Source organism: Leptopilina boulardi, unplaced genomic scaffold, assembly GCF_019393585.1.
Source record: "Leptopilina boulardi isolate dan_hultmark-lab unplaced genomic scaffold, ZJU_Lbou_2.1 LbouV2_255, whole genome shotgun sequence".
Taxonomy (NCBI): domain Eukaryota; kingdom Metazoa; phylum Arthropoda; class Insecta; order Hymenoptera; family Figitidae; genus Leptopilina; species Leptopilina boulardi.
Window position 1 is genome coordinate 547,636 of NW_026137813.1, and position 22,635 is coordinate 570,270.

The 22,635-nt window shown below is 24.5% G+C and overlaps 3 protein-coding genes across 4 annotated transcripts in view; 1 reads left to right on the forward strand and 2 right to left on the reverse strand.

Moving 5' to 3' along the window:
- Nucleotides 1-9,217, reverse strand: part of LOC127280817 (facilitated trehalose transporter Tret1) — a 38,768-nt gene extending 29,551 nt beyond the window's left edge. The window contains exon 1 of one of the 2 annotated variants that reach the window (XM_051304083.1): nucleotides 9,069-9,217. In XM_051304083.1, the coding sequence (XP_051160040.1) occupies nucleotides 9,069-9,098 (30 nt within the window). In that variant the 5' untranslated portion in view covers nucleotides 9,099-9,217. Of the gene's footprint in view, nucleotides 1-3,564; nucleotides 4,169-9,068 lie in introns of those variants that run through there. The other variant, XM_051304082.1, reaches the window with a different exon arrangement.
- LOC127280824 (inosine-uridine preferring nucleoside hydrolase-like) overlaps nucleotides 1-22,635 on the reverse strand; it is a 107,460-nt gene that overhangs the window by 82,290 nt on the left and 2,535 nt on the right. The gene's annotated exons all lie outside the window — the stretch shown is intronic.
- LOC127280829 (RING-box protein 2) overlaps nucleotides 1-22,635 on the forward strand; it is a 60,718-nt gene that overhangs the window by 32,817 nt on the left and 5,266 nt on the right. The gene's annotated exons all lie outside the window — the stretch shown is intronic.

Consider the following 22,635-nt stretch of genomic DNA (forward strand, 5'->3'; position numbering starts at 1 on the left):
GCAGTTACAGTGTAAAAAAAAAGAATAAGAAAATATTGGCGCCGAAGTTATAGAATGCGTGTGTATGCAAGGTTTATATATGTGTGTGTGTGCGTGTATTATACTTGAGGCAACGGAAACGCATGGAACTTTCCAGAACTCAAGTGGGAGTGAGACACCCAGGAGGCAAGAAAAGCAAAGAATTTCATGTGTGTGGGAGAGAGAAGGAGAGGAAATCAGAGACCCGGTTGCTACGCCGGTGTCTCGCGAGGAACCCACTCTGTTTTTTTTTTTTTTTTTAAAACTATTTTGAGAGAGAGATAGTCAGTTTGATCATTGCAAAAGTAATTGTCCTAGTCCAGTATTGTCACAATCTGCACTGTTGGAAAAATCAACATTAAATTTATTTAAATTTTATTTTTTAATGTAATAATTTCTAACAATAATAGATAATAATTAACGAATAATAATAAAATAATTTTATATTTATTACATTTAATATACATCTAAAAATGTAAGTTAAAATTCAATAAAAATATTTTAAATTTAATGTAAAAATATATTAAATTTATTAAAAAGTATATTAAATTTTAATACAGGTTGTGCATATTTGCTTCATATATATAAAGTATTTTTAATACAGATTATTCTAACAGTGTGATTTTAGAAGAATTGAACCTTTGTTTTAAAAATGAATTCACACTCTACTCATATATACCTATATACAAGAGATAAAGAAAGGAATATTATTTTAAAAACTCATTTTGACCATAAAAAGAAATTATTTTTATTTATTATTATATTTATTTTTTTTTTGTACAAATTTAAATATTCTATATAATAATAAATAAATATTAATTAAATATTTTTAATTGTAAAGAAAAATATAATTTTTGATAGTTGACGAATTCATTATAACAGTAGATAAGAATGAAACTTATAATATATGATAATCGTGTGTAGTAAATGACGAATGTTTATTTAACGTTTTGCATACTGCCAAAAATAAATCAGAAATTTCTGGTACAAAAAAATTTATTTTTTTTTATATGATTCTATCAAATTGTAAATTCGAATAGATACTCTTAATTTTAATTAGTGAAAATTCGTTTAGTAATTTAAATTAGCGAAAATTTCTACTAATTTTTAATTCTTTTTCAACTAAAATCTAAGTAAAAAAAATATTACTAAAATATTTAGTAATATTTAACTGAAAATTAGTAAAAATTTCTACTAATTTTTAGTCATTTTTCACTAAAACTTCAGTTAAAAAAAATATTACTAGATCAAATAGATCAAATTTTACTAAAAATTATTGTATAATTTTTACACGGAGAAAAAGAAAAAGTAATTTTTACTACTTTCAGAGTAAAACTGGACCAACTCGAAGTTTCTGCGCATCTCTGGCAATTTTTACTCCAAAAATAGTAAAATTTATTATTTCTGTGGTAAATTTTACTGTTTCCGTAGTAAGTTTTACTATTTCTAGAGTAAATTTTACTATTTTTGGAGTAAAAATTGCCAGAGATGCGCAGAAACTTCGAGTTGGTCCAGTTTTACTCTGAAAGTAGTAAAAGTTACTTTATAAAAGAAATCTTTTTTCTCCGTGTACTAATTTTTAGTGCTTTTTCTTATTAAAACTTTAGTAAAATTAATATTACCTACTACAATATTTAGTAAAAAAAATATTACTAAAATATTCAGTAATATTTATATTTAGTAATGTTTAGTAATATTTTACTAAAAAATTAATGAAAGTTTCTACTAATTTTTAGTTGTTTTTATTAAAACTTTAATAAAAAAAAGAAAATTACTAAATCAAATAGTATCTAATATTTTACTAAAAAGAAATAAAAATTTCTACTCTCTAAATCTGAATTAGTAAAAAAGTTTACTAATTTGAATTATTGACTCACTTTTTGCTTCTCAATTAGTAAAAAGTGAGTCACTAATTTAAATTAGTAAACATTTTTACAAATTCAGATTTAGAGAGTACTAATTTGAATTACTGAACTAATTCTTACTAATTCAAATTTAGAAATTATTAAAGGTGCAACATTGACAATGTTTAAAAATTGGACCACTAAAATCATTTGTTGGTCAATGAAAAAAAAAATTTATTTGATTCAAATATTCGGTTACTTTACAATTATCAAATAAATAAAATAATAATAACAAAATAAATATTTATAATAATAATAATAATAATAATAATAATAATAATAAATAAAATTATTTAAACCAATAATTTTTGTATTTGTAACAAATAAAATGTAATTTTTTAACCAGATAACTAAATTAATTAAAGATAAATTAAGTTCTACTTACACTGAAAAAAAATTTATTTGATTCAAATACTCGATTACTTGACTATTATCAAATAAATATTTACTTGAACCAAATAATTTATATTTAAATTAAATAAATTCTATTTGAGTTATTTAAATATAGTATTTGTTTTAAATACAGAAATTATTGGTTCAAATAGAATTTAATTTAATTTAAATATAAATAATTTGGTTAAAGTAAATATTTATTTGATAATAGTCAAGTAATCGAGTATTTGAATCAAATAAATTTTTTTTTTCTGTGATAACTATAAAACTTTTTTTCAGTGATTTTGTTTGGTTTAACTCAAGACTACAAACTTGCACCGAAAGAAAATATTCTGAAATTTAGAATATATACTTGGCATCTATTTTAGAATATTTTTTATACTTAAAGTCAGTATGTAATATTCTTAAAATTAGAATATATCCTTAGTATTTAGAATATATTCTTAGCATTTAGAATTTGTAATTACTAATAAGAATACATTCTAATTTTAAGAATATTACAAATATTGAATTTAAGTATAAAATATTCTAAAGTAGGTGCCAAGTATATATATTCTAAATTTCAGAATTTTTTTTCGGTGTAATATTAATAAATAATATAAATATCTATGACTTTAGTTTAAAAATATTCGTTTTGAATAATATATTTTTAATTCAAAAATTTATTCTATTTTGGTTAAGTAAAAAATATATTTAAAAATTTTATATGTTTCATTTAACCCTCTGTTCGACACTTGGGTCCAGTCAGACCCTTTTCGTTTTTAAACGTTAATGAAATATAATAATACAGAGTGATTTTTAAGTTCCGGACCCCCTAAAATTTTTTTTTAATCTCATTTTTTTCGATCTTTAAACAAAAAAGTGGAATTAAAAAAAATTTTTAAGGGATCTGGAACATAAAAATCACCCTATATAATATTTAAATAAAATCATATTTCATTAACGTTTAAAAACGAAAATGGCCTGAATGGACCCGAGTGTAGGACAGAGGATTATAAATAAAATTAAAAATATTATTTAAATCAACGAAAAAATATGTTTGAACCGGAAATATCTTTCTCCCATAGTGTGCGAATTCATGTTTAAAAATAATGAAAATTACTTCTGTAACATTTTGTTGATTATTTCATCAGTTGTGTGAAGTAGAAGTAGAAATTGTAATAGTAGTGGTAGTAGTAACAGTTATAGCTACAATTTTAGAGTATTCGCAATTTCACCATTAAAAGTAAAAGTGATGCGTATTTCTTACCTTCGATTTTGTAAAAGGCATCACACAAAGTGGCCATGGTTGCATCATTTGCCTTCTCTGTGATGAGGACATTGTCACCTATTATTTTTTTTGACTTTCGTTATCACTATATTTGAATTTAAATTTAAATTTGCAATTTAACAAAAATTCTCTATTCAATGTAAAAGCCGTCTTGTCAATGAAAAATTTAAAACACGTTTTTATAGTTTTTAAAAAAATTGTACGAATGCCGGCACACGTGGTTATGTTGTGACAGTCGAGGGGAAAAAGCAGCAAGTGTACGCAGTGCCGTTGCCTAATATTAGGAGAAATGCGCGCCTCCTATTGGCAAATATTGTTTTGCACAAATTTTCCTTTTGACCTTTGCGCGCTTTCAAAAATTATTATATAAATCCGTTTTGTTTCTTTCAACCCCTAATATTTTTTTTTTGCCACTTTATAAAATCCTTTTTTTTATTTTTGAAAAAAAAAAACGTAAAAATTTTTTCACACGACACTTGTGGATTTAACCGCAGTTTATATTGTAACTTGGTTTTCGCGATTATAGGAAAAATGTATTTCGCTTTATATATGTTTGGCAAGTTTGTTAATCAGATTGTGGGGTTTGTCTTTTATATATACACTGTTGAGACCTGGAAGCACCGCCTCCTTCTGGCCACCAACTCTGGACTTTGTCGAAGAAGGGGAAGCTCGCGGTTAGTTGCGCGAATTGATCTCAGATTGAAAAAGACCCAGACCAGGAGGCATATATAAATGTGCGGTTCATTGTCGGTCGTTCTAATGGTACGATGATCCTTAGAAAAAAAGATTCATAAATCTAATCGGATTTTACTATAATTTTCAATGTCAATTTTTTTTTTTTTTTCTATATTACCTTTTCAATTTTGATATCATTATATAGTCGCATTAAATAACAATTGATTACGAGAAATTTATGTACTTTACTCCATTTGGAGAATTATATCACATGTATAATTGCGTGTGTCATTACGCATTGTTTGACTCATATATATATATCTATATGTGTATTGTGCTTGATAAGTTCATTTACTTTAGTTTTTTTTTTGCGTTTTTTTTTTTATTATTATTTTTAAATGTACTTTCTTTTTTAGTATTCTATTTTTCTTTTTTACTCAAGTTTTTTTTTTATTATTTTTCTTTTTTTCAGTGTACTTTCTTCTTTGGTATTCTATTCTTCTATTTGGCTCAAGTTTTTTTTTTCTTTTTGAATTTTGAAAATTGTAATAAAAAGAAGATCCAATTTTATTAATATTTATCTTGATTTTTTTTGTTCTAATATTTCTGTTGTCATTTTAGAATCAGATTATGAAATATTTTTACGCATCATTTTTTTTTTAAATTACTACTTCTACTACTATTATACAAAATATGCACTGAAAAAATTATATTCTACATTTAAGAATATCTTGGCGTCTATTTAAGAATATTTCCCATGCATTTTATTCTTACAGTTAGAAAAGAAACATTTCTTAAATTAAGAATATTTTCTTTTGTCCGTAAAATAAAAAAAAATTTTTTTGTCTTAATCGAAGAATTGTTTTTTATTTTAAGAATATTATATTCTAACTGTAAGAATAAAATGCATGCAAACTAATTTTTTGCATAGTTAAATTTTACTATAAACAATTGTTAAAAAAAATTGGATTTTCTTATTCATTGTATGGTACCTAAGACGCGGGGTTATTTTGCTCATTGCGGGTAAATTCGCTCACCATATTATCTGCTTCAAATTATCTTTAAAATAAATTTTGATACTTCTATGAACAAATTCAACTTGGTAATAAGAGTATCAAATTTTATTTTAAAGCTATATTTTAAAGCAGATAACTTGGTGAGTAAATTTGCCCGCAATGAGCGAAATAACCTCGTCTTACGGTATTGACGAAATTTTAATCAGTGAAAAATTTTTTTTTTACCAAAACTTTAGTAATAAAAACTATTACTAAACTATTTAGTTAATAATTAATAGATTGAAAAAAATATTATGACGCTGAAGTTACCAACGTTGATTCGACGAATCGACGAACGAATTTTTCGTTTTCAGATTAGTTTAAAGGCCAAGAACCAATTTTTTAAAATTGAAACTTCTTTATTTTGGTCCCGAATACATCTTTAAATACTAAAAATCCTCAATTAAGGCGGGGAAATCTTCAATCTTAGGAAAAAAAAAATTCTTTTCGTCGATTCAACGTTGGTAACTTCAGTGTCATAAAATATTTCGTTCATTTGAACGTTCAGAATTTTTTGGCTCATTGACCAGTCAGAACTTCAGGTACATAATGAACTTTTTACGATTCAAAATTAAAGTCACCTTTTTTATTTGTATTATTTAAAATTTAAATTTTTTTAAAATTAGTTAATCACAATTATTTTATTATGAATTCAAATTTCGCGCGCAAAATCTAAATGGCGCCATCTGTATCTGTAATACCGACTGTACTTAGATTGGAAACTCATATTATGTAAAATTCGGTCAAATATGTGACTTATCAGTTTTATTAGAATACTTCTTTGAAGTAGAATTTTTAGCAAATTGAAAAAGTAGCAAAGAAAAGGAGGCAAAAATTTAAATAAATTAAAAATATCAAAGGAAAATTTTCTTCCTAGCAAAAATGAGACAAGTTTTTAATACATATAAATATATGTTTATGAGACAATGCTCATTGCCTGATTGACTATGTATATAATAGAAACTGGTATTGATCTTGTATTATTATTAACCGTTTAAAGCGCATATTGAGTGGAAAATTTCCATTTTTTAAGGGAGATGAATCCTTATTTTTATATTTTGTATATAAATATATAAATTATATATAAAACTATCTAAATATAAATTAGTAAAATTTTTCAACTAATTAAAAATTACTGACTTATTATTTGCTTTTTGAATTAGTAAAATTTTAACTAATTAATAGAGCAAAAAAAAAAATTTTACTATCGAATTTGTAAAATTTCATTAATTTAAATTAGTTAAAAATTTCTAATAATTCAAATTTATTTGAATTTTGCCAATAATAATCAATGCTCTTGACATTCTTTGCACTTCCTTAACTTTCTGGAGCATTAAATAATAAAATTTTGTAATCCTATCATAGCCTGCCTACATTTCTTTTAGGACATCGAATTTTTTATTTTCTTTATCTTATGTTATATATATATAAATATATTCTTATATATACAGGAAATATTGTTAGAAAAAAAGATGTATTATTATATAGAGTGTCTTCCTCGTGGAATATTCGAGACGTTCGACCTCGATCGAGATTGTCTGTAACCAGTTCGAAGTTAGTTTGTGTTTAGTTGCACGTATTCGATGCTTCTCTATAGTGAGAATTTCTTTCCCTTCTTTGCTCCTTTGACTTTCTTCTTCTCTTGTTGCACCGAGTTACGCATAAACATTCAACAAGTTATAATATATATATATAAACTTGAAAGACTCACGCGAGGCTATTATATATTTTGTGGAAGATTTTGCATCAGCTGATTTCTATTTCGAGTCTTTGTAACGATTCATTATTTGAGAAAAATCATATTTTCTACTATTACTAATTTATTTTCATACACTGAAAAAAAATTCTAGTTAGAATAACCAGAATTCTGGTTAGGGTATATTTAACATTTTGATTCTGGTTATGTTAATCAGAATTCTGGTTATTTTAACGAGAATTCTAGTTAATTCAACTAGAATTCTGGTTAACATAACTAGAAAGTAATGTTAAATATAGCCTAACCAGAATTTTTTTTCAGTGTAATATATTATTAGAAAAAAGAATTCTTTATTTAAATGTATAGAGATTAATTCAAAAATATAATTTGCTTCAAAATAAGGAAAACTCTGTTTTTGTATACTATTTAGTCATATGAACGTATTAGTTTCTAACCAAATAATACCAAAAATTAATATGGTTCACATTAATTTTCAGTAATATTTGATCAGAAACTAGTACGTTCATACAACTAAATAGTACAAGAACAGAATTTTCCTCATTTTTAAACAAATTATATTAATTTTTAAAAAAACAGTCTTTTAGTCTATCACATTTATTTAAAAATATTATTTGTTTGAATGAAAATAATTTTCTAATTTGATTAAAATTTAAGGGTTAGGTTAGAATGGGCGCATGTAAATTTATACTGCAATTCCTGTAGAACGTCCGAAATATGACAGATCTTATTTACATTTTTGACAACTGCCTCACCCTGCTTTTCTCTATATTCTAGTTCCCAGCCATGTATCGAAAAAAAGCTACAATTCTCTGCAAAGTGTCACATTTCAGATGTTCCACTGATTATTTTCTATTTATGGGCCAACGTAGAATAAAATCTCTAATCGTAAATCTTAAGCTTTTACATGAGAGAGAAAAGGACAAAAGATATTGCTATCCTTTTCTCTCTCATGTAAAAGTTTAAGATTTACGATTAGAGATTTCATTCTGCTTAGGCCTTATCGTTAATAAGATTTTGACATGATTCTTAACCTAAAAAATTATTTTTCATGTATCGTTCGTAGATCATTTTAAGTTCAAGTTTATTATTTGGGATAAAAATGTAATTTTTTTTTTATATTTTCCTCAATATTTTACTTTATAAAAAACTTAACCTCAAAAATTTTGGTTTATTGATTACAAATTTTTTTAAATATGAAGAAATTATTAAATTAATTAGGTACATATTATAAATGCAACTTTTTTTTGTACATTAAATCTGAATAATAAAATACATACAAATAAATATTTATTTGATAATAATCTAGTAACCGATTATTTGAATCAAATAAATTTTTTTTTTCAACGTAACTAAATTTGTAAATTAATATATTTTTTTTCTAAATTGTATTTTTTAATAAAGTCGAAAAATTAATATTGAAAACCTAAAACAAGGAAAATTTAACCTCCCTTTTAATTCAAATTTTTTTTTTTTATTTTTGGTCTAATAATGTAAGAAACTTATTTTGATCACATGAGAAAAGAAAAATGATTTTATATTAAAAATTAATTAATTTTATTTGAAATTTTTTTATGATTTGAAAAATTCTGATCCACCTTGAAAGAGGATTTATTTTACAAGATTTTAATATAGAATAATTATTCTTCGACTCTAAAAGTTCGATACACTTATATAGTATACATGAAACTTGCTTTTTATTATTACTATTTCTGGTCAATTTTTATTATTTTTAGGACCGGTTGATTCACATGTTGCTAAATTTATCTTTGGAATATATTAACAGGTGGATTAACTGGACCTTTCTTTTTTTTCCTATTTTTCTTGCCTCTTTTGTCACAATATGCGATGGAAAATTTTATTCTTTATGTCATCTTTTTTTTTTACCAATGTGTGTGTATATATAAGAAAACTGGTTTTTCGATTATAAATATATAATTAATGAATTATTGAATTATTGAATTATTAATTATTATTACATATATATACATCTAGTGGAAATTATTTCAATGTCATTGAAATTTAAAGTCTCTAAATACCTTTTCTGCCATTTCCACAACTTCTTCCATGTTTTATTATATATATAAATATAAAGTTGCACACGAAAAACTCTCTATAAAACACTGAAAAATACAACTAATTTAAATAATAGTATATGTGCCAAATAAATGTTCAGCAAGCGAAATGAACGTGTTTTTTTTTCTTTTTCGCAAAAAAAGAATTATATTTTCATTGAAGAATGCACGCTCTTTGAAATTTTTTGAATAATATTTTAGCACACTGCAAAATGAATGAATATTATTTGGAATATGATCCTCTTATTATTCGAATCTCGCCTTTTCTTTATGGATGAAACACATATCAGATATGTGGATTATTTACATATTATTTAGAGATTACATTTTATTGTAAAAGAGATAAAATTGACAAGTGGTTCATTCAAGATGATTTATAATCTACGCAGAATCTGTAAATTTTAAATTTCTACGAAGTTATATTACAAACTAATACATAGATATATTTATATAAAATATCTATGTACCAGGATTAGAGTAAATTTTCCTGAGAGAATAAAATATTGATAATTAGATTATAATTTTTGTTTAAAATTAAATTCTTATAGATTGTGAATAATTACTCTCTAAATTTTGAATTAGTGAGAGTATAATTTAAATTAGTAAAAATTTCTACGAATTTTTTTTTTTTTTCATATACATATTTTGTTGTACATCTAGAGATTTATCTGAGATATGTTTCTTCCATTATTTTATAGTCCTAATTGTTTATTGACAATTGAAAATCACTGAGATAACATCATCATCTGACAGTCAAGTCATAATCAGTGCATGAAGCTGACACTTTGGATTAGTATGGTGATATTTACTTTTCAAATCACATTATAAGTAACATTCTTTTTATGTATTATTTTACATTCCTCATTCCAGGAGTTTTTTTTTTAATCACATTTCGAAGTAATTTCGCCAATTTAAATAAAATGGGAATATGTTCTAAAAATCAATTGTTATAGAATTTTCATTTATAATACAATTGCATTCGATATAATTTTTTATTGAGCCGAATTTGTATTTGATCGAATTATTATTTTACAGAATTTTTATTAAACCTATTTTTATTTAACAGAATTTCTAATTGATAGCATTTTCATTTGTCCGAAGTTGCAATTGACCGAACAAACGATTTGGGCGCGATTTTTAAAATCAACCAATCAAAAATTATGCATAAAATTTATAATTGGTTACTTTTAAAAATCGCACTGAAATTTTCCTGTCGATTGTTTGTTCGGCTATTTTCAATTTTGGACAAGTAAAAATTCTATCAATTAGAAATTCTACCACATAAAAATTTATTAAAACGGATATTATGTTAAATGAAAATTTGAGCACGTAAAAATTCTGACAAATGAAAATTCGGATAAATAAAAATTCTGTTAAGTGAATTTTTCGTTAAATAAAAATTCTGTAATAGAAAATCGGTTTAATGAAAATTTTGCAAAATAATAATTCGAACAAATAAAATTCGACTCAATGAAAATTATATTTAATGAAATTCTATTAGACTATGATTATAATAATTGATTTTTAGAACTTATTCATGCCTCCCGATGTGGGTTTTTAATTTATGTTTTTTATTGATATAAAGTTCCAAAAAACAACTTTTTGTTTTTTTATTATTATATTATATTATTTTTTTAAATTATTCAATAAAAACTGATTTTAATTTTACAAAAAGGAAAAGAAACTTATAATCGAAAAAAAACTATCGTAAACATAACCTATAATTTGTTTAAAGTCTTTATTCTTTAGAGCGCGTCACATATATATAGAACACAAAATGAAATGGCTTAAAGTTCAAAATATTTTTTCAGTATTCATATCCAAAAAGAAAATTGAATAATATCGTATTAATTTAATGAAAATTTTTAAAAAATTGTTTTTTATTTGATATTTCGTTTAGTTTTTATCAGCTGTTATTCGCGATGACTGCAAAAATTCTCCATCTAGTGGCTGTTAAAAAAGCTCTTCAAGAAGTCTCACTTGTTTACATTTGAATACGTCTGTATTTTTATTCATTATTTCTATCTATTGATAAAATTTTTAAAACGCCAAATTTTTATTTATCCGAAATTGCAAAAATGGCCAAACAAATAATCGACAAAAAAATTTCGACGCTGTTTTTAAAATTTACCAATCACAATTTTCTTGTGATTTTCTGATTGGTCAATTTTAAAAAATCGTGCCAAAATCTTGTTATATTCGGCCATTTGCAATTTCGGACAAATGAAGATTCGTCGCTTTAAGAATTATATACACTGAGAAAAATAATTTCGTAATAATAAGAAAATAATTTAGTTGAGCTTTTTTAGTTGGCGTTACTAAAATATGGTTGTCACAACAGAATAGAAAGTGGCAATAAATCGGGAAGTTTAGTTGGCTCTACCAAAAAATATATTTGAAGCTTTCATGTTTACGAACTAAATAGTTTGGTTCCCAGTACTAAATAGCTGACATGCTGTATTGCGCACGCGCTCTTCTCGTAAATATGGCGTCGCTTCCCATTCACGGGATGTCAACATTAACCATATGTCGTTCGCGTCGTGAAGTTTCAGTGTTGAAGTTTTTATGTTTTTCAGACATTTTTTAAAAAAAAAAGTTTGTGTAGTGAAAATAAATAAATAAAACTTGTTACAAGAACGAAAGTTTTTTTCCAGCTTTTATACATTGTGAAAATAATTTAATCTCAAATTGTTAGTAGGATTCGTAGAGTAGTGGTCAGCGTTCTCGACTAGCGTTGCGTAGTCTGAGGGTTCGAGCCCCAGCAGTGTTAGGTTTTTTCCGTGATAGAAATTAATTTAAGTAGGCATAGGTAGGTTATATAAAGAGAAAAGGGTGAAACAAAAAAATAAGTTGGTTGAGAAAACAAAAAAAAAATTTTCATTTAACTAAATTTTTTGTTTGCTTAAAAACAATAAGTTAGTTGTGCAAAACAAAAAATTTGGTAGACCGAACAAAATGATTCAACGAAAAAATTTAGTAGCCCGAACCAAACGGATTAGTTGCACATATATCAAATAAAAAATTTGGTAGAGAGAACCAAACTTTGGTAGATGATACTAAACATTTTTCTCAGTGTATATATATATATATATATATATCAAATAACAAGTCTTGCGCATAAAATTTCGAACAAATGAAGATTCGGTGAATTAGAAAATTTTTATCACTGAAAATTCTGTTGAATATGAGAATTATGCTAAATTAAAATTCGGTTAAATTTGAATTCTTTTAATTAAAAAGTTGAGTAAAAAGAAATGTCATGAAGTAAGTCACTTTCTCCTTGTCAATACTACCAACATAATACGGAAAATTGAGATTATGTTTACCGAATGTTATTCAAGCATTATGTTGGCATCATTGACTCCAATTTTTTTTTTCTAAATATAAAAACTGTAAAGAAATATTTTAAAATGCCATTTAATTTCATTTTCTACATTATAAAAATGACCTCTTTTTTTTATTGTTATATCATTTTAAATTCAAAATTGATTTTATTCAAAAAGTTGATTTTTGGATATTTAAGTATATAGTCATGATTCGATGATAGTTAAAAAGAAATTTTTTTCCACTTAAGCGAAATGAAGTTGTGGTTAATGGACAGTTTATTGTAAAAATAGATGCTTGTTTGTCTTATATATATATACACAATTAATATTATATAAAGTGTAACATAAAAATTATAATACATACAGAAGAAGCTTTTAAAAAAATATATATATATATATGGCGAACATTTAAAAAAAAAAAAGATATTAAAAATAAATGATTACTGCATTTTTTCGCATCGATGTTTATTGTTCTCATTTTTATACTCAAATGTAACGGTATAATTTTTTTTTTAATGTGAAGCAATCAAAGTGTATAGGTTAATATTCTGTTATCTTATTTATGAATAGAGTAATTTTGAGAAAAAAATTTTTTTTAGCTATTATTTTATCAGTTTCTGCTAATTTTTTTTTTATTTCTTAAATTATGGTGGTATTTAATTTTATCAAGATAAAACAATCATTAAACATAACGACATAACCTAAAATTTTTTCATCTAAAGTCCCTTTCTTCAGAGCGCGTCATATTTTCTTAAAAATTTTATGTAGTATGTACAAGAGTTCCGAACACAGTACATCGAATTAATTTAACAGAAAGATGTATAGGTATTTAAAATTTATTAAAAAGTTTAGTTATTTATTTTTTTATTTTCCTTCCGAGAATTTTATTCTCTACGTTTCAATTAGTGAGAATTCGTTCACTTATTTAAATTAGTGAAAATTTCTACTAATTTTTGGTCATTTTACACTAAAACTTTGGTAAAAAAAATATTACTAAAATATTTAGTATTATATTTACCCTTAATTGGCAAAAAAAAAAAACACAGCAAAAAAGGTATTTATTTTGCAGAATAAAATGTGACTTTTTAGGTTAAAATTTATAATTATTAATGTTTGAAGCTAATTTATTCTTTTGTATCGAATTAGTTGTATGAAAAAACTTAAAAAATTACTAAGAATATGTCAAACTAATATATTAAAATATAAAAAATTCTCAAAAGCTACATTTTCAATTAAGAGCTCGAAAAAAATGCTCGGGTCTACTGGACCCATGGTGTCAGTTAAGGATTAAAAAATGAGTGATAATTTCTACTAATTTCTAGTTATTTTTCACTAAAAATTTAGTAAAAAAAAAATTATTACTAAATCAAATAGTAATATTTTACTAAGAATTAGTGAAAATTTCTGCTAATTTGAATTAGTAAACGAATTAAAATTGAGTGAGTACATACTTCGGTACTATTTTTTCATGTCACAAGAAAGTCAGTATAATGAAAAATAGTTTTAAAAATTAATATCGAATCGCTCGTTAAATGAAGCATTATATATAATTAAATTTTAAGTATATTCCTAGAAAAAAAAATGTTATAACAACTAAATTATCATGTTCTTTTATATTTATATGTAGTTCTTAAAACTACTTATTACATTATTAGAATAAAACTATACCTTGATATGTCTTTGTTAAATAAATCCAATTTTTGGGAAATTCACATTCGCTGGGGGGGAAAAATGATTTGCAAAAACAAATAAGCAACACAAAACCGAGCAAACATAAATATATATATGTTATTTAAATAAACAAATATTTAGAAAAAATGAAATTACTGACATAATTATATAACTATTTTCGAAAAAAAATTATAAATTTAGTCTTCTATATTCAAAAAAGATGAAAACTTTTATGAAACAGAAATTAAAGAATATAATTTAACTAAAATTTCACATATATATTTTCTTCTTTTATTTTTTGGGTATAAATTATTTTTTTTTATATTCACTCACCAGTTGATTAAAAACGATTACGGATTTATTAAACTTGAATAAATTGTAAGAAAAAAAAAAAGAAACACGGTGTCTTTTCTTAAAGACAATAGAGATATACTAAATTCATTAAAATTAAACACCAAATGTGATTTGTGTTGAGATTATTTATACACAATATCTAAGACGGGCCTTAAAAATTTCCACCAATGAAAAGACGAATTTCGAGAGGTGTGGATAAATAAAGATATAGTTGTAAAAAAAAAGAGATAATGACCTATTACTATATATCTCTGGTATAGGCCTTAATTACTCTGATAAAATATCAATTAACAGCCCTCATACAATTTAAGCAAAAGTTTCAAAATATTTTCTCTTAAAAATAATTGTTTGATACAATAATCATATAATAATTATATTGGCTTACGAAAGATGTGTTGCAATTTATAATTTGATAATTTTTATTTAAAAAAAAAAAATATATATTTTGATGAAAAAAACGAAAAAACAAAATTTCAATTCTAACTAGGTCGACATTTAAAAAAATTCCATATTAGAGGAGTAAATTTTTATCTTCTTATAATTAAATAATGGTTTATTTAATTAAAAATTAAAAGGCGCTATTTATATTTAACAATAAGGGCATTTAGACAATTTATTATTTAACTTGTATATAATAATAAAATCTTTGTTTTGTTGTAATCATTAATATTCATTAGAAACTGACAAAGACGTTACACTTTTGTTTTCTTCTTGTCATATTTTCATTGTTCTTGTCATTATTTTTTTCCACTATAAAAATTATTCCTTGAAACGGTTTTTTTTTTTGTTTTATATGTCTGTCCTTGTATTTTCGTATTATTTTTTTTTTTTGTATTTTATTGTACCATCGCATATATACATGAGAAATATAATATTGTTGTTCCGTTTTCTATAATAGTGATAATTTTTCATTTTCCAAAGAATTTAACGATTTAACGTTAATCTTTAATGATTGTTTGGTTTATATATTAATCGTGGCTGTTTTGAAGGACATTTTTATGTTGTTAAATATACAGTTATATGGATTATTATTTATTTTCATTGTCAGAGTCATTCTTATCATTTTTATCAAAAATGCTGTTACTATACAAATAAATATTTATGGCGGTACAAAGTTTAAAATTATTTATTACTATTTGCAATGTGTTACATAAAAGTTTTTCAATATAGTTTAATAAATGAAGAAAATATTATAGTTGACGTTCGTTTTTTTTTGGGGGGGGGGACATTTTCCGGTTGGTTTAAAATTATTATTATTATTTTTTTATTTTTTTCCAAAAAAGAAATAGAAAACATGTGACAAATTTTTTTGTATTCAATTAAAGTTAATTTACTTTTAATATGGTTTAGTTTACAATTAGATAAGATAAAAAATTTTATAAAACAAAACACGGTCCCAAACTTAGAAAAAAAAAATTCTTAATTTAAATATAGAGAACTATTTTATAGTGCGCCATCTGAGGATGAAAGAACAAAGTAATTCAAACGTAATAAACAAAAATTATAGAATACAATTTATGCCTCTAAAATTTTTTATAAATATTAAATAAAAAAAAATTATTAGCATTGCAGTTAAAGTTAAAATATTCAAAATATTATTAAAGTTTTTATTTTCTATCGAAAAAAAATTTTATCACATTATTATTAAAGTTGTTCATAATAATAATAATAATAATTATTATTATTATTCATATTATAATATTATATTAATAATATTAATAATTATGAGTTAATTTAATTATATAATAATATAAATTTATTTTTATTTTAAATATATTATATACATAAGAATTTTTAAATAATAAAAACTCAATTTTATAATATTATAATATTTTAAAATAATCATTTCGTTTATTACAAAAAAAGCAAAGCTTTTCGTTCATTGACGATGGATTTTTTTCAAATAAAAAAAAGAACAACTTCTACTAAAAATTATAGATCCAAAGAAAAGCTACATCAATCACATATATTCAATTTATAATTTTTTATTAGTTTATTGATCACAAAACAGTGATTTTAAGAATTAAAATTTATTTGTTAAAATTTTTAAAGATAAATTTTTTTTATTTATTAATTAATGTGAAAAAAATTTAACACAATATCATTTTGTTTCGTAAACAATATTTTACTTTTAAATTTTTTAAATAAGGCGCCATTACCTTTGGTTTTTAGACAATAGCGCTTTCTTTCTCTACTTCATGTTAACGCAGTTGGTATTACTGCCTGTCATTTCATATGTTTCTTAACCTAAAACTTGATTTATTTTATTTTATAAATAATAATAAATTGACTTTAAGAATTAAAGTCTTTTTAGTTTAAAAGTGTTTATTTATGAAAAACAATTGTTTTAGTACTATTTTAAATGAAATAATCATTTGTTATTTATCTATAATTCATTGGCGATTCAAACAGCTACACTAGCGCCACAGTTGAACTAATTTAGGCGTGACTCGCTCTGTAGCACTCCATGTGTTTTAAATTATTTTTTTTTATTTAACGCTTAAAAATTATTTTACAAACGCAATAAAAATATCAGAATAATTAAATAATTTGAAATAAACTGTCACAACAGAGACTGCTTTAGAGCGAGTCACGCCTAAGTTAGTTCAACTGTGGCGCTAGTGTAGCTGTTTGAATCGCCAATAGTTAAACATTTACTCAAAATGAAACTGACGTTGTTCATTTTGATATTTTTTTACAGAAAACTCAAAATGAATAAGAGCGTTATCATTTTTGCTGCATATCAAAATGAGTATGATTTCGTACTCATTTTGAGTACAGTTTTTTTCTGTGATTAGAATGGGCGCATGTAAATTTCCACTAAAAATCTAGTAGAACGTCCGAAATGTACCATATCTTTATATTTTTTACACCTGCTTCTCTCTGCTTTTTTCTATTCTAGTTCCCCGCCGTGTATCGAAAAATAGCTACCATTCCCTGCAAACTGTCACAATTCGGATGTTCCACTATATTTATTGTCAATAAGATTTTGACATGATTCTTAACCTAAAAAATTATTTTATCAATAATACATTTTTGTTGATAAAATAATTTTTTAGGTTAAGAATCATGTCAAAATCTTATTGACAATAAATATAGTGGCACATCCGAATTGTGACAGTTTGCAGGGAATGGTATAGCTATTTTTCGACACACGGCGGAGAACTAGAATAGAAAAAAGCAGAGTGAGGTAGGTGTAAAAAATATAAAGATATGGCATATTTCGGACGTTCTACTAGTATAAAATTAAGGCCCTTCGCTTCAACTCCAAAATGATGGGACTTTTATAGCATTCCCTAGGGAGTTGAAATTTAAATCCTTTTTTTACAGTGCAAGTTTGAATTAAATATAAACCTCAAAAAACTTATCAGATTTTTTATGGTATACGGATTTTTTTTAAATTAACGGATTTACATAAAACTTGATATCTGAGATAATTTGGGGTCGCTGATTATGAATCTAAAGTGAGATTTTCAAAATTTAAAATAAATTCAATTTAGCGAGCAAATTTTTCGAAAATTGGTCAATTTTACAAAAATTTTCTTAAAGATTGATAGATTTGTGTGAAATTTGTTATACATAGATGTTTTTAGACTCGCTAATTACGAATCTTAAGTCAGAATTTAAAAAATCCAAAATGCTGGAAAATATTTTACTAACAAAATTATTAATTAAATTATAATATATAGTGAGATATAAATGATGGGAAGGTAAAATATCTTTTAGAAATTATAGAATGAAAGTAAACCAATATATACGCATAATATCAGAAAAGTAAAACGATACCATTTATGTGTAATGCATTAATAAAAAAGAAAAAAAGAAGACTTCGATAAAATGGAAATTTACTGACGCATTAAGTCTGTCAATACTATAAAGACTGTGTGTTGAGGAAATGAATGGCTTTTATTTCGCTCATATAGTTTCTTTTGAGATAAATTCTGTACGTATAATATAAAATAGTGTCGCACTTAATTCATTCATCCAGAACGACACTAAAAAAATATGAATATATATTTTTTTAACAGTAAATTCAGTGCTAAAATAATCTCTAAAGAATAACTATAATTGTATTAGTAACAAAATCCGATTCCGCATTAAAAAAAAGCAAATTATCAGTATATGTCAATAGGAAATAAGTTTATATTTATATTTTCTTTATTATAAAAAAAAAACCTGATGTCAAATTAATTAATTTCTCATCAAACCTAATGCAAACATTAAAATTTTAACTCTCTAAAACCTGTAAAATGCAGGGAGCATTTAAAAAATAATTATTAATAAAATTGTTGAAAAACTAAATTCATTAGGTCTTAATGGAGCGCTCAACCAATCGGGTTGCAGGAATAAATACTTAATTTGACCACTTAAAAGTGCTTGTCCCACTTTTTAATATATATATATATATACCTACATTTAAAAAAAATAAAAAGAAAACTTAAAAAAACTTAAAAGCTGATAAAAAAAAACATACAAAATCCAGATTTTAAGACATTTTTTGGTTTTAAAGAAATCGCACAGTTTGTTAAAATATGCAATATGTTACACAAAGGCTTAAAACTTTTTCTCTTTAAATTTGTTTAAATAAATTAATAATTTTTGGTGTTTAAAATTGTACCTAAGGACTAAAGTTTGTGTAAATTTTTAACCTTATTAAAATTTTGGATCACTTCACATGGAATCCCCCATATATTATATATATATACAATGATTTGCAAAATTGTATAAAGATACATTAATGTAGAATTTGTTTCACAGAAAAAACCTGGACTCATTTTTTTTTAATATAATTAGGTTGTTAGCAATAAGGAATTTCAATATATATCCCCCATTATTATTGTGTGTAATAAAATTTCTAAGAATATTAAAAATTTCTTTATTAAAATTATTATACTTTTTCACTAATTAGTCACTTTATTACAACAATTTTTAAATTCAGCGTCATTATCTAAATAGTTTTTTCTTTCAAAGTTGGCACTTTTATTTGTCAATTCACAAAATTCCTAACCTAAAAATCCTATTGTTTAGTTTTGTATAAACAGTCAAAAAATCGTGTTTGAGAAATTAAACTTTTTCTAGTAATTATGTTCATGAAAAATAATTATTTTATGATTCAAAAATTATTTAAATTCTCATAGAATCATATAGGATTTGTTGAAAACTTATTTTGAGTTTGATATCGAATTGAATAAGCGACAAACTTCAAGTTACTCAAAATTATCCTTGCTGGAATTTCATATTTATAGGTTGGCATCATTTGCAAAGTGATTTTGACACAGAAAAAACCTAGTCTCATTTTTGTTGCAAATCAAAATGAGCCAATGCTAAACGACATAGACAGTGGCGCCACCAACCTGGTTCATTTTTGTTGCACATCAAATTCTGAGTTCAGTTTTTTTCTGTGGAATTAAATTTAAGTTGTCAGTACCGTTCCTGCTGTCAAAATATGTACGTTATTATTTTTCTGACCTAAAAACATATTTTACTTTATTACGCGATTACAAGCAGTTTTCCATCGAAATACTATCTAGCATGTTATTTACGTAATTGGTAATTATTATATTTTATGCAAATATGTAAAATTACATATAGAGAAATAGATGGTACGGGGTACTATCTAGATAGTACCAGGTACCATATTTGATTTTACATATACGGACAGCTATTTATATTCTATCAGTTACTATCCACATTGTACGGAGTAACATCTTGATTGTAGTGGGTAACATAACCATACTTTTTGTAACATCTTTGATAGTACCGAGTAGCATAATGATGGTACCGTATAACATCTACTTTTTACCATCTTAAGATCATAAGTTCTTACCATCTATTTCTCTCCGTGTATTCGTTATTTCACAATATTTTTTTTTTAAACTGTGCGATTTCAGGTGAGATTTTGACTTTTTCGGAGTAGGTTAACCGATTGCAATGAAACTTTGGAATTTTGTTATATATAGTAAGACTTAAACGCTAAAATGATCTTATCAGTGTTTTCTTTAATGTTCCAAAGGAATCCAATTGTAAATGCAAGTTTAACTTATTTAATTTTAATAATTTACGAGTATAAACAATTGCGATTTCTGCTAGTTGACGTGCAGACGACATTGCGCACGCAGCATTCTCCTATAACCAGCTGACGTGATTCCTGGACTAAATTGGCTACGTGAGAATGCTGCGTGCGCAATGTCTTCTGCACGTCAACTAGCAGAAATCGCAATTGTTTATACTCGTAAATTATTAAAATTAAATAAGTTAAACTTGCATTTACAATTGGATTCCTTTGGAACATTAAAGAAAACACTGATAAGATCATTTTAGCGTTTAAGTGATTGAATTTTAGATTGTCGCGTGAAATTTATTCAATTATTATTTAATAATTTTTTTAGTTGTAAAATTATAAAAAATTGTTCTGAAAGAGATTTATTCCTCTCATTTTCCTTGACATTTTAAAAAAAAGTAGACCTCAATCCGATTATTAGAACGGAAGATATAGCAGTTTAAATTTTTTTGTTATTATTGCAAATCTCGTAAACTAACAAATATTTTAAGCTGAAATTTACGTTAAAGATTAGTCTTACTATATATAACAAAATTCCAAAGTTTCATTGCAATCGATTAACCTACTCCGAAAAAGTCAAAATCTCACCTGGAATCGCACAACTCAAAATAAATGTTACCTGTTTCATTTTGATACATTTTAGCACACTTTCAAATTAATCCCAGATTTTTTTTTGTGTAAGTAAGGTCTAAGGAAATAATTAGAGAAAAATAATTTTTTTTTATTAATATAATACTTACAAAGAACATGGTGACGTTTAATTGTTGCAAATTTTATTTAAAAAAACACTACAAATAACATACACTTAAAACAATTCAAATGTTTTGATTAGAAAATAAAAATTAACATCACAATTTAGAAACGAATTATATTATTAATGGAATAGTAATAAATTAATTGAAATACAATTCACTTCGAAAAATAATAACAAAAGATTCAATTGGATCTAATAAATATATAGACGTAAATTTGGAAACACGTTTTTTCCCTTTGAAGGTCAGTTAGAAACTGAAAAATTTAGCAGAACCAACTCTTCTTGTAAGAAAGTATTAGTTTAAGGATGTTTAAATGAAAATTTGGGGGAAAATAGGAGGTAATTAAAAATAGATTTCTAAACGTGCATAGTGAATTTCTTAATTTAAAATTCGTACACATTTTTGACTGTTAATGGCATTACAAAGGGCCGGTCATTAAGAGACACAACTATATACTTTTTGAGCCTTTTCAATTAGTGAATTGACACAATGTTACGATTTTTTAAATATATGTTTATTTCTCCGGAAATGAATTTTTTTTATAGGATCTGCGGGGTTTGTACTACCGGTTTTTCTCTTTTGTCCGCTTTTCTAAATATATGATTATATAAGTTTTCTTCAATGGACAAAAATCAGAAAAAAATTTGTTTGAAAAATCATTAGTTAAAATTTTTATTTTAAAGAATTTTATTAGATATAATTATTTTTTAGACGAATTTTTATTTTTCGAATTAACATTTGACAGAATTCCTTTTTAAACAAATTTTTGTTTAACAGAATTTTTATGTATCGAATTTTTATTGTACAGTATTCTTAAAACGCCGAATTTTTATTTGTCCGAAATTGCAAAGTGACCGAGCAAACAATCGATAAAAAGATTTCGGCGCGATTTTTAAAATTTACTAATCAAAAGTTGTCAAGAAAATTGTGATTGGTGGATTTTAAAAATTGCGCCGAAATCTTTCTGTCGATTGTTTGTTCGGCCATATGCAATTTCGGACAAAGAAAAATTCGGCGTTTTAAGGCTGTTTCAGAATAGGTGCAAAAGCCAAGTATAAGTGCAAGTCCAAATGCAAATCCCATATGAATTCAAGAGAGATAGATAGATAGATTACCTATCTCTCTTGCACTTATGGGATTTGCATTTGGATTTGCACTTGTACTTGGCTTTTGCACCTATTCTGGAACCGCGTTTAAGAATTCTACAAAATAAAAATTCAGTAAATTAAAAATTCTTTAAAAAAGAAATTCTAACAAAATGTATTTCTGCTTTTTATTTTTTCTGAATTTATCATTGAAATTTTATATCAACGCGTATAGACCATATCAATTTTTAATACAAAATCCCCATTTTTCCTCATTAT